The sequence below is a fragment of the Adiantum capillus-veneris genome, chromosome 24, assembly GCF_014529385.1.
Source record: "Adiantum capillus-veneris isolate H3 chromosome 24, ASM1452938v2, whole genome shotgun sequence".
In the NCBI taxonomy this organism is placed as follows: domain Eukaryota; kingdom Viridiplantae; phylum Streptophyta; class Polypodiopsida; order Polypodiales; family Pteridaceae; genus Adiantum; species Adiantum capillus-veneris.
Window position 1 is genome coordinate 49,594,566 of NC_140954.1, and position 20,075 is coordinate 49,614,640.

The 20,075-nt window shown below is 43.6% G+C and overlaps 1 protein-coding gene across 2 annotated transcripts in view; it reads right to left on the bottom strand.

Moving 5' to 3' along the window:
- Positions 1 to 400: 400 nt before the first annotated feature.
- Positions 401 to 20,075, bottom strand: part of LOC147426346 (uncharacterized) — a 54,901-nt gene continuing 35,226 nt past the window's right edge. The window contains exons 12-24 of one of the 2 annotated variants that reach the window (XR_015186283.1): positions 19,605 to 19,694; positions 19,454 to 19,529; positions 5,709 to 5,802; positions 5,521 to 5,587; positions 5,262 to 5,438; positions 3,112 to 3,234; positions 2,957 to 3,040; positions 2,697 to 2,881; positions 2,466 to 2,604; positions 2,332 to 2,391; positions 2,123 to 2,224; positions 993 to 1,182; positions 401 to 858 (exon numbers count right to left, since the gene is read on the bottom strand). Coding sequence is in view for 1 of the 2 variants with exons in the window: in XM_086499019.1 (XP_086355145.1) it covers positions 1,069 to 1,182; positions 2,123 to 2,224; positions 2,332 to 2,391; positions 2,466 to 2,604; positions 2,697 to 2,881; positions 2,957 to 3,040; positions 3,112 to 3,234; positions 5,262 to 5,438; positions 5,521 to 5,587; positions 5,709 to 5,802; positions 19,454 to 19,529; positions 19,605 to 19,694 (1,311 nt within the window). In the remaining variant the exon portion in view is untranslated. The remainder of the gene's footprint in view (positions 859 to 992; positions 1,183 to 2,122; positions 2,225 to 2,331; positions 2,392 to 2,465; positions 2,605 to 2,696; positions 2,882 to 2,956; positions 3,041 to 3,111; positions 3,235 to 5,261; positions 5,439 to 5,520; positions 5,588 to 5,708; positions 5,803 to 19,453; positions 19,530 to 19,604; positions 19,695 to 20,075) is intronic. The other variant, XM_086499019.1, reaches the window with a different exon arrangement.

The following is a 20,075-nucleotide window of genomic DNA, read 5'->3' on the forward strand; positions in this document are numbered from 1 at the left end:
TGCTTTCTACTAGTGTTCCAATCACATGGTCTTGTACATATATGACTTCAAAGTGAGTTTTTGAATCTCCTAATCTTTTTATGTTGGTTTGTCTGTACATGTGTTATGAGGGTAAGCTCTAAGCATACATGATTATTGCTTGACACTGAGATTTCGATGAAACTTCTTCTATTGTGGTGTTTCAAAGAGTAGTGAAACCGTGTCAAAACCTTTGAAGCTCGTTTCATACGATACGTTTCAAAACTTCATGGCAACTATGAATTCAACAAAGACCCCCTGTGAAGCTGTGTCATTCATACACTACCTTTATCGATAACGTGGCACCACACTTCCACATCTGATGCAGTTCGAGTATGGAAAGGCGTGTGAGGTGATACAGAGAATTTTTTGAGAGCGCCTATCCAAACGAAACATAATCATTACCATCTTCAAAAGCACAGGATAAGGCTCTGATACCAAATGTTTGGAAAAGATGGTGAGCATGATGACAAGGAGAGTAGACACGGATGTAGTCTGCAACAATACTAGTACTACAAAGAAATCCCCGGTCAAGCTCTGCTTTACAAATAAATGGAAACGATCAAATCAAGGTCTTATGCCTACTGGGCAGCAGCCTTGAATGGAAGGCAGCACCCCCTTCCTAATGTAGCTTTACAAAATTGCTTTAAGCTTGGCCTCCTGCCAGCCTCGTTTACAATACAGCTGCATTTTTTTAGAAAACAGCCACTGCAAATATTGTGTGACCTAAAGCGGACCCAATTAGGGCCTATCTGACATGCTCCAGCTGTACATGCAGGGGCACAACACCACCCCAACTAGAGGACTCTGTTAATACTTCCTTTGATAAAGTTGCATGACCTGCATTGAACCAACCAAGAAACTTTCACTTTTAGGACGATGCTTCTCCAGACATCTATTACAACCACAAATTGACGCTTCTCCCTGCCTCTATTGCAAACATAACACACACACACACACACACACACACACACCTGTGAAGAGAGTTTTTGCAGACGAGCTTACAAAAGTTTTCGCTGTGTGCTTTGCCCCAAATGTCTGTCCTCTTCTTTATTTAATGAACCCAAAAGATGACTTCAATCTACTACCCCCTTCACCAAATTGCTCATTCCATTTCCGAATTTGAACCATGCTGCTTGCATCGTATGCAACGGACAATCCAACCTGAACACATCAGGAAGCTGCATCAGCTAATTGAATAATTGCAGACTAAGATTTTTAGCAAGAGCTTCGTGGTACCATGCAAAAGATTGCAGGAATCAGTCATACATAACCACCTAGTCCAACTGCCATGGGATTCGGAAACTCAATAGGTAACACTGATTGGAACCACCTTAACAAAGTCATAAAATCCATGGGACTCTGAACATTTTGATCACGGCACCCAAAACACGAGAAAAAATAGGTGTCTTGATTGTCCGCAGCCAAGAAGCGACTCGTTTGGTCTCTTTCAGTTCTTTGTGATTGTGTCCTTCTGGCACACATTTCATTTCAGCAGTTTGCGGTTCTCCACGATATTGTTCTCTTACATGGCTCCACCCATAATTTTTTCGAATGTCGATCAAACATCAAACGCAGACGACTTTGAAAGTATGAGACAAGTTTGATTCAAACCCTTGGGCCATTTCAAACACAACCTTAATCTTTGAGCATTTTAGAAACATTTTGTAGCATTCGAGTCCAAATAACCATTGAGTACTGAAATAGAGCATTTGCAAGCAAGTGATATTTTCATGACAACATGACGTATGCCCTCCAAGGAATCGTGAATCAATGAACATTCCGGAAGAAACCCTAAGTTTTTTAATCCAATTAGTGTTGAGTTTGAAACCCCATTTCAAAACTCCAAATGTTTCAAACTTTTTCAGACGCCTGATAATCATTGCAAACCAGTTTGAATGCAACTATGGCTCCACCCATTTTGGGTAGCTATGTCATGTACAGTATTGTAATCAACACAAACGTAATTCCACCACAAGAAAGGGGTGTCTGCATTTTCTATGTTTACCTTTTGGGGCACCTGGAAAGGCATGGAGTTTTCGGGGGGGGGGGGGAGGGGGGGGGAGGATGGGCCGCATTTAAGAACACATCACATTTGTTATACCTTCACTTTTGCTTGAATAAAGTCATCTAAACACAAGGGCCGCAAAGAGACTTGTCTATCTTTCGGGCTGTTGATAGTGTTGACAAACTCATTTTTAATACCCTGTTCCAAAAAAGACAGGCTCAGAACCTTCTTTGCTTTATTTGCATTGCAGTGCCAATAGAGGTGGTAAAGCAAGCTTCGAACGCATCAAAAGCTTATGTCTGAACCTGTTTTTCAGCCTCTAGAAACTCTTGAATGGGGCGATAAGCGGCTGCAACACAAAGGTTCTGCATAGAAAATGTGACATTAGAATGCCTCTTGAAATTGTACTCCATTGCTAAAAAATCACTTGGACAACTACCTTTAAATCACTGCCTGAGAATCCCTCTGTTTGAGCAGCTAAAACTTCATAATCAAAATCCTTGCTCAAATCCTCTTCCACCAAGAGCTTGTGCAGTATCTTTTCTCGGTTAGTGGCATTAGGTAGGTCGATAAAAATGCTTTATCAAAGAAAAACAATAACCTGTGAGTTGATCCAGAGAGCAAAGCAGACACACTCATTACCTAAGCAACAACAATTCCATTCACCAACCGTCGAGGAAGACGCCTTATAACAGCATCATCAAGATCGAAAGGACGATTTGTAGTTGCCAAGACAAGAATCCTTTCTCGGTCCTTAGTTTGAAGACCATCCCAAGCAGCCATCAGCTCATTCCTGACCCTTCTTGAAGCTTCATGTTCATTCTCATCTCCACGAGCACGCAATATGCCATCCACCTATCAGATTCATCAGTTTAAAAGGCTACTTACAACCTAACGATTCTTTTCAACCCACTTAACTGTACAACACACCTCATCGATAAAGATAATAGCAGGTTCCAATTTTCTGGCCAGTGTGAATAAGCTTTTTGCAAGCTTTTCTGATTCTCCAAAATACTGCAAAAACTCATGATCTATCACTTCACATTTTCCGAATAATAAGATGTACAAACCTCACTCGCTAATACCTTGCAAGTTAAACTTGAAGCACTGATGCTCATGAAGTTAGCACCGGCTTCAGTTGCAACAGCTTTTGCAAGAAGAGTTTTTCCAGTCCCAGGAGGACCAAACAGCAATACACCTTTGCAAGGCTGAAAATGTTAAGCACAAACTAAGCTTTGCTATAACATTTTGAAGCATTAAAAACTCAAATTCATTGTATTCCAAGCATGCAAGCATAGTAAAGAGCTTTCTTAAGACACAAAGCTTTTATGCTTAGGAAGACAACATAACACATAGATGAGTAAAAAAATTTATGTTGAAAGCTTGCATGGTGGAAAAACGCGTGAAATCCCAAAGATCTGCACAAAGGACATCCTCATCGTTTCCTTTTCTATAATTTCAGACACGAAGCATATTTCATCCATACGCTTGCTGCTGCTAACCACTAAGAAGACTTCAAAATTTGTAAAAGAGTTGCAGGAGAAATAACAACAACTACACAAACACAAACAGAAGAAAATGAAAAAACAATAACAAGGAACTTTTCTGCATGCTTAGGTTGATCATAACTGAGTTCAACCCTAGGATATTTGGGTTAGTGCAAAAACATAAATTTCCTTCTAGGGGAAAGCACAAACCCAGATTGTCATCTGTGTCTATCTGTTTTAACGGCTGTTATCATTTCTCCTGCAACTACCTGATTCAGAAGAGTCTTCTTTGAGTTGATAAGAGTGAAAGTGTAACTATAAGCATATTGCCTTGTTCGGGGCACTCAAGTCCATAGCTCTCGTTGGAGTTCAAAAACTGTGGACTGTCAGAAGGTAGCCAATCAGGTCATTGGGGACACCCTAGCAAAAGTGCCATAGTGCACATTTGCTATTGAAAGATCATGCATACAGGCATAGACACAAGTGATTTCAAAGCCATCATAATATAGCTAGATCAAGGTTTCAGGATGTTTGAAGTCTTCAACATTTATCCATATTAGGATAATTATTGAGTTATAAAATATCTTCATGTAGTAGTTCCCCTGCTCACGCACCTTTTAGGAGGTGCATTACCCAATTCATTCTAGATGGTCACATTAGCCACAAGATAGGGTGATCAGTCCCATCAATAGTTTTTTCAAACACCAATCAAACGTCAAACACAGATGAGTTTGAAAGTATGAAAGGAGTTTGATTCGAACCCTTGGGCCATTTCCAACGCAACCCTAAATTTTTTGCATTTTAAAAACATTTTGTAGCATTCAAGTCCAAATAACTATTGAGTATCAATATAGGCATTTGCAAGCAAGTGCCATTTTCATGACAATATGACATTATGCACTCCAAGGAATCGTGAATCGATGAACCTTCCGGAAGAAACCCTACATTTTTAATTCCAATTAGTGTCAAGTTTGAAACCCCATTTCAAACTCCAATTTTTTCAACCAACTGATAATCATTTCAAACGAGATAAAATGCAACTATGGTCCATCCTTGTTAGCACCTATTTTCTTCTGAACAAAAAATTATTAAATCTCTTCCCCTTAGACAGAGTGCCTTCAAGAGGTTCAGTTGGTAGTTAATATGCTCCAAGATCCTATTTACACACAGTAACACGTGCCATACTCATGAGGAATGGACAGCCAGTTCATCTCTACACACAGTAACACGTGCCATACTCATGAGGAATGGACAGCCAGTTCATCTCCCCATCCTACAGTCAACATCAAATTCTAACCTGGGAACCAGCAACACACACTACAACAGGTATTGTGTAGGGTCTGCAGTCCAATCTGACGATCAACACAAAAACGATCAATAAGCCTTGAGTCATATTTAAAGCACTTTATGAGGTGGTCGGTTCACAAAGGCTAACATTGCTGCACATGCCATTCTGATATGTGGTGACATACCACTGTGCCTTATGACCCATTGTAAGAACACTATCTGGTTTCAGGCATGTCATGCACCGATCATAGCTGAACCAGAATATATCCCCTCATTAGACCTACTGAGACTTAAAAACAAGTCTCAGCCCACAACCACAATCCTGATCTATTCCTCTGATCATTTGCAGATTATTGGATACAGGAAATGCAATTACCATAATTATTCAAAACGTGGAAAATCTTTCATTAGAAAACCACAGAAAATGACACCAGAATATGCTTAAACTTTTGAACACGCACCTTTCTAAGATTTCCCTTGTTGAACAGCTCTGGTCGTTTTAAAGGAAGAATAATGAGCTCCTTCAGTGTAGTCTTGACATCCTCAAGTGCACCAATTTGCTCAAAACTGACTCCAATGTCTTTAGCTCGAACTACTGAGGATAAAAGCTCTCTCTCATATGAATTCTCCGCCAATGACTACAACCAGAAAAAGAAACCTGTTTTGTATGGAAAAGAATGTGAAAGCAATAATATTTACTGCCAAAGCACAAGAAGCCACCTTAATATCACCAAGCTTATCAGTTGGAGTCTCAATGGCTCGAAATCTTGTCACTGCCAGCTCTAGGCTGTGCATTGGCAACATAAAACCTCAATACCGAAAAGAAAAGTCAGAACAAAGAAGGCCTTTTGCTGAAATGCAATAATCCTTTCTTAAGGAATAGTCCATTGCTAAAACAAAGAGATTACCTCTCTCTTGAAAGAGACAGTGTCTTTCCCCTCGGTTGCACCTCATTCAAATTCAAGAAAATGTTTCTTGCCCAGCCAACAATCTTTTGTGCCTCTGAATGACATTACAAGAAGCACTAGTATCAAATGGGTGATTGTCAATCAAAAAGTATTCCTGCACACAAATATGTTCTTTTTTCTAGCGTGCACACAGGAGCGCCAGACCCGTGCACCAGAGAGAGAGAGAGAGAGAGAGAGAGAGAGAGAGAGAGAGAGAGATGAAATGAAATGTTATATTAACGTCTTCAAAAGGCCAAAGTGACCTATGAGACCAGAAAGTTACAATGTGGTGGATCTGATACAAAGTCAGAGTAACAAGATGACAAAATGACAGAATGACAAAATAAAATACTATGGAATCCTAAACTGCTAGGTGTGAACTAAGTAGCTAGGTGGGATAGCTAGATCACAAGAGATCCAGCATCGATCGCTGGCGGATCTCATCAATCTCCTCCATGGTCAATAGTCAGACCGGGCGTCATGCATGTCGGGCCAAAGTGATCCAAATCCTCTGATGCAGCCTCCATCGATGTTGTGTAGTCCTCCGCAGTCGTGGGCGTCTGGATCTCCCCAACTCAGTCGCTCGGTCAATCAGAGTGCCTCTGGTGTGAGGCGACGAGCTCTGCTGTGGTAGTAACTCCTCCGGGTGTCCAGTGGCAACTCTAAAGAAGTCTATGATCTGTCTCTGAGACTGGCTAGCCTCTCCTCTCATCAGGCTCTCTTTGTGTCTGCGCAGCTCCAGCAATGAAATGAAATGTTACATTAACATCTTCAAAAAGGCCAAAATGACCTATGAAACCAAAAAGTTACAATTGCTGAATCTGATACCATGTCTGAGTACGGAAATTACAAAGTTACAAAGTTACAAAGAACTAACACTAAAACACTAAGGAGAAAGGAAATAGGGGGGGGGGGGGGGGGGGGGGGGGTTGTGGGTTCAGATGAAATCTCTCATCGGTCGCTGTCGGATCTCATCGACCTCCTCCATGGTCAGAACTCTGGTTGGGCGTCTTGCGTGTCGAGCTAGAGTGATATGTATCTTCTGTTGCAGCCTTCGTCAGTAGTGGGGGACCCCCCGAGGTCGTGGACATCTGGATCTGCCAAGTTCAGTGGCTCGGTCAAGCAGTGTACCTCTAGTATGAGTAGGCTCTCAGATCTGCTATAATGATTGCTCCGTTGGCTCTCCTCTATCCGGTGTAAAGAAATCTGTGCTTCGTCTCTGAGGCTATCTTTCCCCTGATGTCCTCAGCAAGCTTTCCCTAAGTCTACGCAACTCTAGTAGAAACAATCCGAGACACCTCTGATCCTTGTATCTCATGACCCTAGAAAAAGGTCCGAACCCTTCTCTGAATAGACAGTGGAAGCGGCCGCGTATCTCATAGTATGCCGGGCAGTGACATGTGTAGTGCAACTCTGTCTCTGGCTCTAAGTTACATAGGTGACATATCCTAGCTCCTGCCGGCACCCCCAGTCTCGATCTGGAGCTGATGTGAGGATGTGCGTATCTGTCCAATAGCGCATCTTATCCCATGAGATAAATGTGTATCCATGTATGCAGGCCTAGTCACAAAGCCGTCCTCCGTGAGTTGGAGAAGATGCTCTTTGTAGAAGGCCAAATTCGTGCTCCACTCCTGTGTCGGCTGTATCCATGTGCTCCTGGAGAGAGAGAGAGAGAGAGAGAGACAGAGAGAGAGAGAGAGATGAAATGAAATGTTATATTAAACATCTTCAAAAGGCCAAAATGCCTTATGAGACCAAACTGATACAATCCTTGTGGATTTAATCCAATGTCTGGGAACAAAAATAAAATGAGGTAAAGTGAAAGACTAAAACTAAAAGACTCATATCATCAGCCTGAAAATCATCATCATCATCCATGCCCGAGGATGCCCGGCATTGGGCGTTGTCCGAGAAAGTATTGCATCGGTCGCTGAAGAGCTTCATCAATGTCCGTGTCACAAACTGATGACGTGGCAGCAGACAGTACAAATTTCCGGAATTTGCGTTGGCATGCTAATGTGGCAGACAGTACGGATTTCCGTGTTTTACACTGACAGTTGCTGACGTGGCAAGCTCTATGGATTTTCGCAAATTACGCTAACTTCTTTTTGGGCAGTTTTTGGACAAGATGCTTTTGAGTTTATTGCTTTTGGGATAAACAACTTTTGGGGCTCTGCTTTTGGGGCATCCCTTGTAAGAATAAAAGAGCTCTAAGGGTCTCACTTCTCAGAGCATCTGGATGTAGAGTCTAAGAGCACAAGGCCCTTTGGGAGTTGTACTTTGCTCAAAGATTAATATAAAAGAAAAACCGAAAGGGGCACCAGTCTTTGAGGCCAATCTCTCTGGGCACGGAACTACGCCGGGCCGTGTCGTCTCGAATTGAACTGTGATTTAAAGTTGTGAATTAGTTTCAATGATTCTCTTGTGTGTCGTGTCGGATTCTCTGCTTGGGCTGCTCAAGCTTGTGACAGTGGTATCAGAGCATCAGGCATGTGCTTTTCTCAAAGCATATCAGTCCTATTAAAGAGCAGAAAGGGCACTTGAGCACAACTTTTGGAATTTGATATTGAAGAATCTTCATGTCCCGACCCCGGACTTACTAGGCACTCCGACCCTTACTTCATCGCGCATCAGGCACGCTCCCGTTTTCATCGCTCTGTCTTTTAGGGCATAAATCCATAAAGAATCCCAGATTACACATGGGTTCTCGTGGAGAATCTGACAAAAATAACACCTCCTAGCTGAAATCAAACGTGGGAACTGAAGAAAAGAATGAAGATTTGGGCAAATTTTTCGGCAGATTAATTTGCCAGAGCAAAGTACATGCGTCAACTGCAGGTTGACACGTGTGAAAAGATTGATGAAGTACTCTACAGACCCGAGATTTGCGAAACACTTGAAGAATTACCCGATTGATGAGATTCACTTGAGATGGCGTGAGGCCATTGAGTCTCCTCTCAGGACGATGAAAGCTGAAAGGACAGACGAGTGCAAAAAAGCGGACGCTTTACTCACAGGAAGAGATGGAACAAAACTATTGACCAGAAGATGAACCAAATACTGGAAATGACACAGAAAGAGATACTGATGTATTGACAATCTGGTTGTTTGTGACAGATAACCGGAAATAGGAGCGAGGAGCTCGCATCCGTATGGATTGGGAAGCATGGAGCTGGACATCCATTCTTTTGCAACAAGGTGAGCCATCTCCTTATCTGCTTTGCAGGTGAAATCAAGGATGAGATGGTGAGATCGAGAGCAACGACAGCTCAGGAATGAATTGGATATCCTTTCGATTCGAGATAAGAATGATGAATTTGAATGAATGAATGATGACGCATGTTGAATGATTCTAGTGCATCAAGATTCCCATATGAATGAGATGATTGGATATTGTGGTGAGCGCATCAAGAGTTCCTGCGGGATGAGATGGCTACACAGGAATCTAGGAGCATCAAGACTTCTTGACGGATGAGATGACTAGATGATTGAAACACTGTGTTCAATATGAACTAAGTGTGTGAATCAAGAACTTTGAAATATGAATTTTCGAAGATGATTCTGATTTATGTATGCGATTAATGTTGTCTGGAAGAACTTGCTAGTTGTGTGCAAATAACAAGTGAAATCGATGATGATGAGTGCAATGAAGAGCAATGACCGCTCCAGAATGAATTCGATAGGTATCATGAATTTTGAATGAAACTAATATGGAAGAACCTTCTATTTGTTAACAGACAATAGGATTGAGAATGAGATGATGATGATGATTTTGGAGCAGTGACAGCTCCCGAATGAACCTGATAACAAATCATGGATCACGACTGATTCCAATCAAATGAATGATCAAACCACTATGTTCAGTATGAACTTGGTGATGGATTGTGATCCCCGGAAAAGATTTCTCACACACGACAATGCTTGAGGCGAATGATTACTCGCACACGACAGTGCTTGAGTCGAAAATCTCTATAGACATGACCGCATTATGGGATTACTTAACTCAAAATCAGTGAGGTCCGGAATGGATCTACTTGTGGGTACTAAATACGTTGCTGGCAGTCATGGTCTGGGATTTGGAATGAATGTTTCTGTGGTTGATTTGTCATGTGATGTCATGTAATGTCATGTGCAATGATGTGATTGTCATCTTTGTACAAGTGCTAGATGTATCGTGACTAGTGCGTCGGTACTTAGAGTCAATGTCTACTGAATGAGTTTATGGCCATTGGCCTCTTATCTGCTTTGCAGCCGTAATCGAGGGCAATAACAATTCTTTCAAGAAGGGGGTATGTCACAAACTGATGACGTGGAAAAAGACAGTACAGATTTCCAAAATTTGCGCTGGCATGTTGACGTGGCAGACAGTATAGATTTTTGTGTTTTGCGCTAACAATTGCTGACATGGCAGGCTGTACGGATTTCCGCAAATTACGCTGACTGCTTTTTGGGCAACTTTTGAACAAGATGCTTTTGAGTTTATTGCTTTTGGGATAAACAGCTTTTCGGGCTCTGCTTTTGGGGCATCCCTTGTAAGAATAAAAGAGCCGTAAGGGCCTCACTTCTCAGAACATCTGGACGTAGAGTCTGAGAGCAGAGGACCCTTCGGGAGTTGTACTTTGCTCAAAGATTAATATAAAAGAAAAACCGAAAGAGGCGCCTGTCTTTGGGGCCAATCTCTTCGGGCATGGAACTATGTCGGGCCGTGTCGTCTCCAATTGAACTGTGATTTAAAGTTGTGAATTATTTCAGTGATTCTCTCGTGTGTCATGCCAGAACCTAGACTTGGGATGCCCTAGTTTGTTACAGTCTGCCTAGAATAGTCCTGATTCTCTAGCGGAGCCTCCGTCGATGTCGTGGTCGCCCCCATAGAGGTGGGCGTCTAGCTCTCTCGAGCTCAGTGGCTCTGTCCACTAATAAACCTCTGGTAGAAGTGGGCTCTAAAGTCTATTGTGAAGCACGCTCATCCGGCAGCTAAGTCCTTGCTCTAAAGAAGTCGGTGATCTCCCCCTGTGAATAAATCCCACTACCTGGTCTCCTCAAGGGACTTTCCCAGTGTCTGGGCAGCTCTAGCAAAAACAAACTGAGGCATCTTTGATCCTGATATCTCATGACTCTAGCCAACCGTCCAAAGCCCTCTTTGAATAGACAATGAAAGCGGCCTCGTATCTCGTAGTATACCAGACAATGACAAATGTGATTTAACTCTGTCTCTAGCTCTATATGCCATAACAGGCATATCCTAGCTTCTGCTGGTATTCTCCTAAATCTCTTAGTCTCAATCTCTAGCTGATGCGATGATGTGCGCATCTGACCAATAGCACATTGTATCCCATAGGAAAAATGAGTGTCCATATAGGCCGGTCTAATCACATATCCATCCTTTTTAGTGTCACGTGCGCACTTCACTTGCGCTACGTGGACATGCTTCTACTACAGTCCAACATGAGTCATTAGCTTCGGACTGAGTCTGGCACCTTTGTGAGCCTCTAGCAGGACGTGCATGTCCAGGCTGGTCACAATTGCATACCCTCTCTTGCACAGTCACTCATTTCAGCATGTAGGTGATTTGACACGTCGTGTGGACCACCCCTAACTTGGCATTAGTAATAAGTCATTTTCAGCCAATTAATTCACTTGGTCGTGGGGCTGGCCTTTAGTCTGCTCAACCCAGCCTTTGGTGAGTATATAGGCAGCAAGGGGGCAGTGTTTGTAGAGCAGGAAGCTGGAGGAGGAAAAGTACCTGCAGTTCTCAACCTCATTGGCGTTTTCAGCCAGATCGCCAACCACTTCCTCCGAGTTCCATCAGCGTTTTTGGGCAGCAGCAAGATCTAGCATTTTCAGCTTTTACCATCAGCATTTTCAGCTCATGATCGCCATTGGAATGAATTGAGCCAGTTTGCTTCTGTCAATAACAGTCCAGATACCATCGTGACCACTCTGTGTTCTCGGGAGATCAAAACTGAAATCCATTGCAATACTTTCCCAGGGGCGGGTGGGTATGGGTAAAGGCTGTAACAATCCCTGTGCCTTATGCCTGTCAAACTTGACCTTATGGCATACTAAGCAACTGCACACAAACTCTTCCACATCCTTTTTGAGTCTCGGCCAAGAGAAGTATCTCTCTACCCCTTTCATGGTGGTAGCAATGCCGCGGTGACCCGTAAAAGGTGGACAGTGGCATTAAGTCATAACCTTTTCCCTCAACGGCTGTGTAACGCACAACATGGTTTTTCTCATCAAGTAGCCTTCCCGAATGGAGTATCCTGCTACTATCTCCCCATCCCATATCCATGTGAAAACGTCTGCAAAATCTGTATCTGTGGCATACTGGTCGACCATATCCTCGAAGCTCCTATAATGTATCGCAGAAATAGCCAGAACCAACGGTTCTCGAGACAAAGCATCTGCCACCACATTCTTTTGTCCCTGCACATGGACAATCTGGAAGTGAAACTGTGACAAGATGTTCGCCCACCGCATGTGCTTTTTCGAAAGCTGCTTCTATGACAAGAAGTAGCGCAAACTTTGATGGTCTGTAAATACAGTAAAATCCGCTCCGAGTAGGTAATGCCGCCACTGAGTAAGGGCATGGATAATCGCCAAAAGCTCTTTCTCATAAATCTGCGGTCATCTCCAGCCTTGAGAACAATCGACTCTCGTTAGCAATGACATGGCCTTCTTGCATTAAGACCGCACCTAGACTACGACCACAAGCATCACAATATATACCTAGATGAATCCAGGATATACCCAGATTCACCCTTGAAGGAAAGTGCAAGGTATAGCCTCATGGTAGTCACCCACAAGACAATATAACCATCAACTCCATCATGCATAGTATTGACTAAATACCACGACATCCCCACTAACGTCGTCAGTGCCCAATAGTGGGTGTAGAACTAGGTACAAACATATGCTCCCAAACACAACACACAACACACGCACACACACATGAGCATACATCAACACAAAGTTCAACGTGCTGAGTTTCTGTCATGACTCCGGAGATCAAGGGCAGACTCAGCCATAATGAAGCCTAGCACTAAGAGAAGCGTTAAATTGGAAAAATTAGCACAAAAGAAAAGGTAGTTGATAGGGCATACGCACCACAAAAGATAGAAAGAATTAGCACAATATCAACTGGTCGTAACTCGGACGAAAACTTCACAATGTGAGGTATGCATATCCGCTATACGACTAAAAAATATACCTAGATGAATCCAGGATATACCCAGATTCACCCTTGAAGGAAAGTGCAAGGTATAGCCTCATGGTAGTCACCCACGAGACAATATAACCATCAGCTCCATCATGCATAGTATTGACTAAATACCACGACATCCCCACTAACGTCGTCAGTGCCCAATAGTGGGTGTAGACCTAGGTACAAACATATGCTCCCAAACACAACACACAACACACGCACACACACATGAGCATACATCAACACAAAGTTCAACGTGCTGAGTTTCTGTCATGACTCCGGAGATCAAGGGCAGACTCAGCCATAATGAAGCCTAGCACTAAGAGAAGCGTTAAATTGGAAAAATTAGCACAAAAGAAAAGGTAGTTGATAGGGCATACGCACCACAAAAGATAGAAAGAATTAGCACAATATCAACTAGTCGTAACTCGGACGAAAACTTCACAATGTGAGGTCTGCATATCCGCTATACGACTAAAAAATATACCTAGATGAATCCAGGATATACCCAGATTCACCCTTGAAGGAAAGTGCAAGGTATAGCCTCATGGTAGTCACCCACGAGACAATATAACCATCAGCTCCATCATGCATAGTATTGACTAAATACCACGACATCCCCACTAACGTCGTCAGTGCCCAATAGTGGGTGTAGAACTAGGTACAAACATATGCTCCCAAACACAACACACAACACACGCACACACACATGAGCATACATCGACACAAAGTTCAACGTGCTGAGTTTCTGTCATGACTCCGGAGATCAAGGGCAGACTCAGCCATAATGAAGCCTAGCATCACAATATACTTCAAATGACTTCCGCAAGTCCGGCAAAGTCAACACTGGTCCTGTAGTCAATTTCTCTTTCAATATCTGAAAGGAAGTCACCTCTGTGGATCCCCATCGAGAAAGGGACTCCTTTCTGTGTCAAGATATGCAGAGGGGAAGCAACCTCTGCAAACTTTTGAATGAACCGCCTATACTACGAACACAATTCCAAGAAGCTTCTAACTTCATGGACATTCTTCAAATTGGGCCAATCACGTATAGTCTCTATCTTGGCCGGATCCATTTGCACTCCTGCTGCTGCTGAGACAATGTGTCCCAAAAAGTGTATCTCTGGTAGGAAAAATTTGCTTTGCTCTGCATTAATCACTAACTTGTGATCTCGTAATGACTGAAAGACCTCAAGCAGATGATCTCTGTGTTCTGCCTCATTCTCGGAGAAAACAATGATGTCGTCAAAGAAAGTGCCAACAAATAGCCTATACTCTCGAAAAATCATGTCCATCATCCGGTTAAATGTCGCAGGACCATTGGTTAAGCCAAAAGGCATCACCAAAAACTCAAATAACCCAAAAGTCGTCCGAAAAGCTGTCTTGTAGACGTCTCCAGGCGCGATCCTGATCTGATGATATCCACTCTTCATATCAATCCTGCTAAAGCACAAGGATCCCTGTAACGTGTCGAGTATATCATCGATCCTAGGAATCGGAAATCTGTTCTTGATGGTGATTTTGTTGAGAGCTCTATAATCGATGCACATTCTCCAAGATCCGTCTTTCTTCAAAACCAACAACACTGGAGAGCAATACGGTGAAGTACTAGGCTGGACAAGACCCTTTTCCAAGAGGTCTTTCACTTGGTTCATAATCTCTTCATTCTGTGCTCGGCTCACACGGTAAGGTGGCCGGTTCGGTGGTGTGCTTCCAGGTATCAGATCAATGGTATGGTCTTCAGGACGAGCAGGTAGTAACTCGCTTGGTAGGCCCTGTGAGAAGCAATCGGCCTGAGAGTGGAGAAAATCTTGGCGTTCTTTATCAAGTTTAGATCCTTATCGCTCAATTCTTTCATAAAGATCGAGTAAACAAACAGACTAGATTTCATTAATTTAGAAATGGCCGAAGCCGATACAATAGGGACAGACTCGCCCTTCAGTTTAATATCAAGTACAATGGTTCTGCCCTTCTCTGTAGTCAATATCGCTTCCTCGCCCGATAATCGACCACGGCGTTGTTCCTGTGGTACCAGGGAATCCCTAAGAGAACATCACAACCCTCCAAAAGGCATTATGAAAAAGTCCTCATGCCCCAAATACCCCTGACAATGCAACCGAAGTTTGCCAATGACAAGTGTAATGACTACCTCCCTGCCGGCTAGAACTACCTCCGCAAGTGGTCCCATCCGATCGGGAGTGATCTCGAGCCGCGCCGCCAATTCCGGTGAAATGAAGTTGGCCTTGGCTCCTCCATCAAAGAAGATCAGGGCCTCTTGATCTTTCACTTTGCCCCAAGCTCGGCAAGGTTTTGTACTCTCGCCCATGGTGTTGGGATTGATACCCACACAATCTGGACCTAGTTTTGTTTTCATCTTGCCTTTTCTGCCACGTTCCTCAGCTGCTCTCGAACTCTCAGGTTTGTCGTCATGCCTATCATTATGTTCTTTCTATGCGTTTTTAGGGCACTTCGCGGAGATATATCCATGTTCCCCACATCCAAAACACTTCCCCTCCCTGATGAAGCGAGCTCGCTCCTGAGGAGTAAGCTTGGGTCGTGCATCCTTCTTCTCGGGGTTGCTCTTTCTCTTTCTACTTACATTCCCAGAAGTCTTTTCGGCTCGTCGTGTCAAGTCTTTTCGGCTCGTCGTGTCATGGCCTCATCTGTGGGGTAGGTCAGACTGCCGGAGTGAATGGCAAAGCCCCGCTTCGCATGACTCATCAACTCCTGAATAGAAGCTGACTTCTGTTCCAAGCAGTGATCTCGAATCTCTATAGGTAGACCCAAGGTGAACCGCTCAATTTGTTCTCTGAACGAGATCTTCTTGAATGAAGAGGTGGGTAGAAAAGAGCTCCAGAATCTCTCACAGTAAGCATTTATTGTATCTCTCTTGGTCATCCGAAGATGGTTCCAAGCAGCTCGTATACCGCGTTCATATTCTTACGTCAACCAAGAAGAAATAAAAAGCTTCCTAAATTTCAGCCATTTAACTAGCGCAGTCTTGTTTAAAAGAAGCGTGGACCAGCAAGTGCGAGCATTCCCCTTAAAGTAAGAGGCAGCTATCTTGGAGTGGTCTGAGTAGCGTCCTCCCGCGAAAGCGATGTCAAACTGCTGTATAAAAGACAAAGCCTTCGAAGCATCTTGGTATCCTGAAAAAGTGTCAAATTTGATCGACTGTCCACTTTCCTTTAACTCTCGGACTTTCTTGCTTTTATCTTTCAGAAAGTCATACTGGTTGGCTTTATCAAAATTCTTCTTGTTCGCATAAAAGTTTCCGTCATCGGAGTTTGAACTGTCTGTAGACGAGTCCTCTGTAGAACTGTGAGTCACTGGGCGAGATTTAGACTTCTTTGCCTTTTTCTTGCCCTTTCCAAAAGCGTTGTTTCTTGCTTCGCTTTTTGCCTTTTCTGTCTTCTTCGCTCGAATTTGAAGCACTAGAAGAACTGTCAGAAGAAGAAGAAGAAGAAGAAGAATTGGGTACTCCTTCAAATCGAACACGCTTCTTCTGTTTCTTTGCTTTGTCAAATGTCGACTGACGACCCAAATAACCCGGGAAGTCAGTGCCTTTCTTCTGCTTTTTGCCATGCTTTTTGGCTTTCTTTTGCGCGTCGAAAAGCTGAGCAATCCGTGCATCAACCACCTCTTCTAGTTCCTTCTCTGAATATTGCTTGTGATCAGAAGGTTTCTTGAGAGCGGGTTTCAGGGGCGGTGTAGTGGTTTTTTGCCACTACGCATGCACTTCCTGAAAAGAAGTCTCGCTCATATATTTTGCCAACTTCGGGTCCTTCCCAAAACTGAGCATCATCTTTGTTGCATCGCCGATCAATTGACAACGCTTCATCTCTCGCTGCTCCGCCTGAGTAGGCCGAGGCGGGCCATACTCTGCCGGAATCTTCATTGTGATCCTTGCCCGCATCTCCAGATGCAAAGCAGCCATAGGTGCCGCGGAAAAAAAAAATTGGGGATCGGATTTCCCGTAGGAGAGAAATCGGCCGTGCTCTGATACCATTGTAACATACTTGGGACACTCCAAGTCAAGAATCAAACACGACAACACCAAATAACCACTTCAAAACAATTCACAGATCACAATAGATTTGCACTGGCCCGGCGGAGTTCCGCGCCTAGAGATATTGGCCCCAAAGACTAGCGCCCGTTTCGGTATTTCTTTATGTATTAATCAATGTCAAAGTACAAGAGAGCGGTTAGGGTTTCACTCTCAGACTCTGCGTCCACATGCTCTGCAGAGTGAGCCCAAACCGCTAATTTAAAGTTTACAAGGGATGCCAAAAGGAGAGCCCCAAAAGCTTCAATTCCAAAAGCAAACTCTCTTTTTTTCTCTCACAAACTCACTTGAATTTTTACAAATAAAGCAAGGGAATTTCTCTCTCTCTCTCTCATGCTCAATTGCGTAGACAAATCTTGACGCAAAAGCTGAAATCAGCGCCGTAAAATCCACTTTTTCCGTACGGTGCCACGTCAGCATGCCAGCGCATTTTCCGGAAATCTGCCCCTCTACTGCTAGGGTTAGGGTTAGGGTTTTGGACAGGTTCTAGGTTAGGGTTAGGGTTAGAATTTCTGGCAGATTTTAGGGTTTGCAGGTTTTAGGGTTAGTGTTTGCAGAATTAGGTTTTTCCATAGCAGTCAGGGTTAGGGTTTCCCACATGCTCTCGGGCAAACCCGTCATCACTTTGTGACACCTTTGGACAAGCACAAGGCAAGGCTCGTTGCCAAGGGCTTCCCTCAAAGACAGGGTGTGGACTATGACAAGACCTTTGCACCGACTATGAGGATAGCGACCATTCACATAGTTTTTTGCCCTTGCTGCCTTTTTTGGGTGGCCGGTGTTTCAGATGGATGTTGTTTCGACTTTTCTCAATGGTGACTTAGAGGAGGAGGTGTATGTGGAGCAACCTCCACGGTTCAAGGATCAAGCTTTTGGAGACATGGTTCATAGGTTGCTAAAGGCTCTCTATGGCCTTGAGCAAGCCCCTCAAGCGTGGTACTAGAAAATAAAATCTTTCTTTCTATGCCACTCCTTTCAACAATCTTCTACAGAACCAGATTTATAATTTATTGTGAGGGAGGATTGGTGACACTTGTTATCCTCTATGTGGACGATCTTGTGATTACACGTAGCCATGTTGAGCACATCCGCAATACTATGGAGACCTTGGCTAAGGAATTTGAGATGACAGATCGCCGCTGTATCAAGCTGAGTCAAGTCGCGGCGGATGAGCCTGGTAACCTCACATATTGTAAGAGTCAGAGAGGGTGCATCCAATGTGTACTGGAAAGGGGGCAATCTGTCCATGCTGAGCCCATGTCCATAAAACCATGATGTCATCTCCCTATACCAGCATGTTGTATCTCTCTGCATAGCTAACTGTCGAGAGGACTCAAGTGCTAGGCAGGCATATCTATCTCTGGGGAGGTCCCATAAGCAGTGTATAAAGGAGACTGATCCGGTGAGCGCATCAACCACTAGTGGGGGGGCAGCTAGCTCTGCTCGAATAATGTCATGTGGTACTGAAGCCTTGGCTCTAATAAGCCGCGAGATCATAGAGACCAGGGGCTTCTCCATGTCTCTCCATCCATCAATGTGACCCGATCTCCCATGATGGTCCAAAGAGGGCCCCCATATCTGAGCTCAAGAGCATTATGGAAGCCACCACGGTGTCAAAAAGCCAGAGCTTCGTCTGAGGCTCCTGAAACTGGATCTGTGAACACATCCTCTCCAATCCCCCCAATGCTACATAGGCTCTGGTCAATCTTGTCTCTACTGCTCTCCTCAATGAAAGTGTTGGTCCACTAAAGACCGTCCCAAGGTAGGTGTAAGCGTCTATATACTCCACTTTCTCATGGCCATAGGTGAATGTGGGTGCTGCTCTCCTGATCCAGGTGTTTAACACCATAACCTTGGTTTTACCGAGGTTGACAGACAAACCATTGTCATGGGCAAACCTATGCAATGCGTCCAAGTGACACTGCATCCCCTATGGAGAGTCGGAGATCAACACAATATCATCAGCAAATAACAACAGTAGATCCATGTCCCTGCCAAATGTGCCCCTCTATCACCATCTCTCTCAATATAGTCAGAAATCCCATTCACATGCATACCAAATAGAGTAGGAGAGAGCGGGCAGCCCTGCTTCAGCCTGATAGTAGAGTGAACCAATGTAGATAGCCTCTTTGGAGCGCGTACATGCCCCACTACTGACGCGAGAGAGAGAAATGAAATGTAATATTAACGTCTTCAAAAGGCCAAAGTGACCTATGAGACCAAAAGGTTACATGTCGTGAATCTAATAGCAGGTCTGGGTACAAAAAGTACAAAGAACTGAAAAGAAAATAGTGGGTAGGGGTGGGGTGAAAGCTGACACAAAGGGAATAGGAAATACAAAGGGTAAGCTGATACAATGGAGCTCTCTGAGAGTCGAGAGGAGAGAGAGAGAGAGAGAGAGAGAGAGAGAGAGAGAGAGAGAATCAAACTTACGTTTCTCTGTCAAAAGCAAATCTGAAAAATCCACTTTGACAACATCCTTACATCTCATCGAATTAGCGGAAAGCACCTGAAGTCCAGTAGAGGGAATGAGTAAGCATATTAGTGACAGCCATATCACTTACACCAAAAAGACAGACACTACCTTCTCAATCTCTGCAACATTATTTCGCAGTTGCAATTCCTTTTTATCCTGATCAAGCTGTTCCCTCCATTGTCGAAGAGCCTCATTATCCTGTAGACAAGTTGAGATGTGGCCTTATAGATATCCAAATCTATCAACATGATCTTGCTTCACCATCAGCTTGAGAATTGAAGCCAAGCTATCATGGGAAGTTCATGCTTACAAAAAAAACACATATGATCTACTGTTGCCTGGGTTTTAAAGCTCTAAAATGGTGCTAAACTCAAACAGTGTGCTGAGAATTAAGTTTCTGACAATCCGAACATAAAACCATCGTGCCCTTTGGGTTTGAGACAACCTTTTAGTAAAAGAACACTTTGCTAAAAAAGCCCACAGAAACCCATCAGTAGTTTAATTATGAGCACTGGACCACTGAGATCTGGAGATAGAATGCAGCTCCTAAGCATGCAGATTAACCATACAGCAAACCAG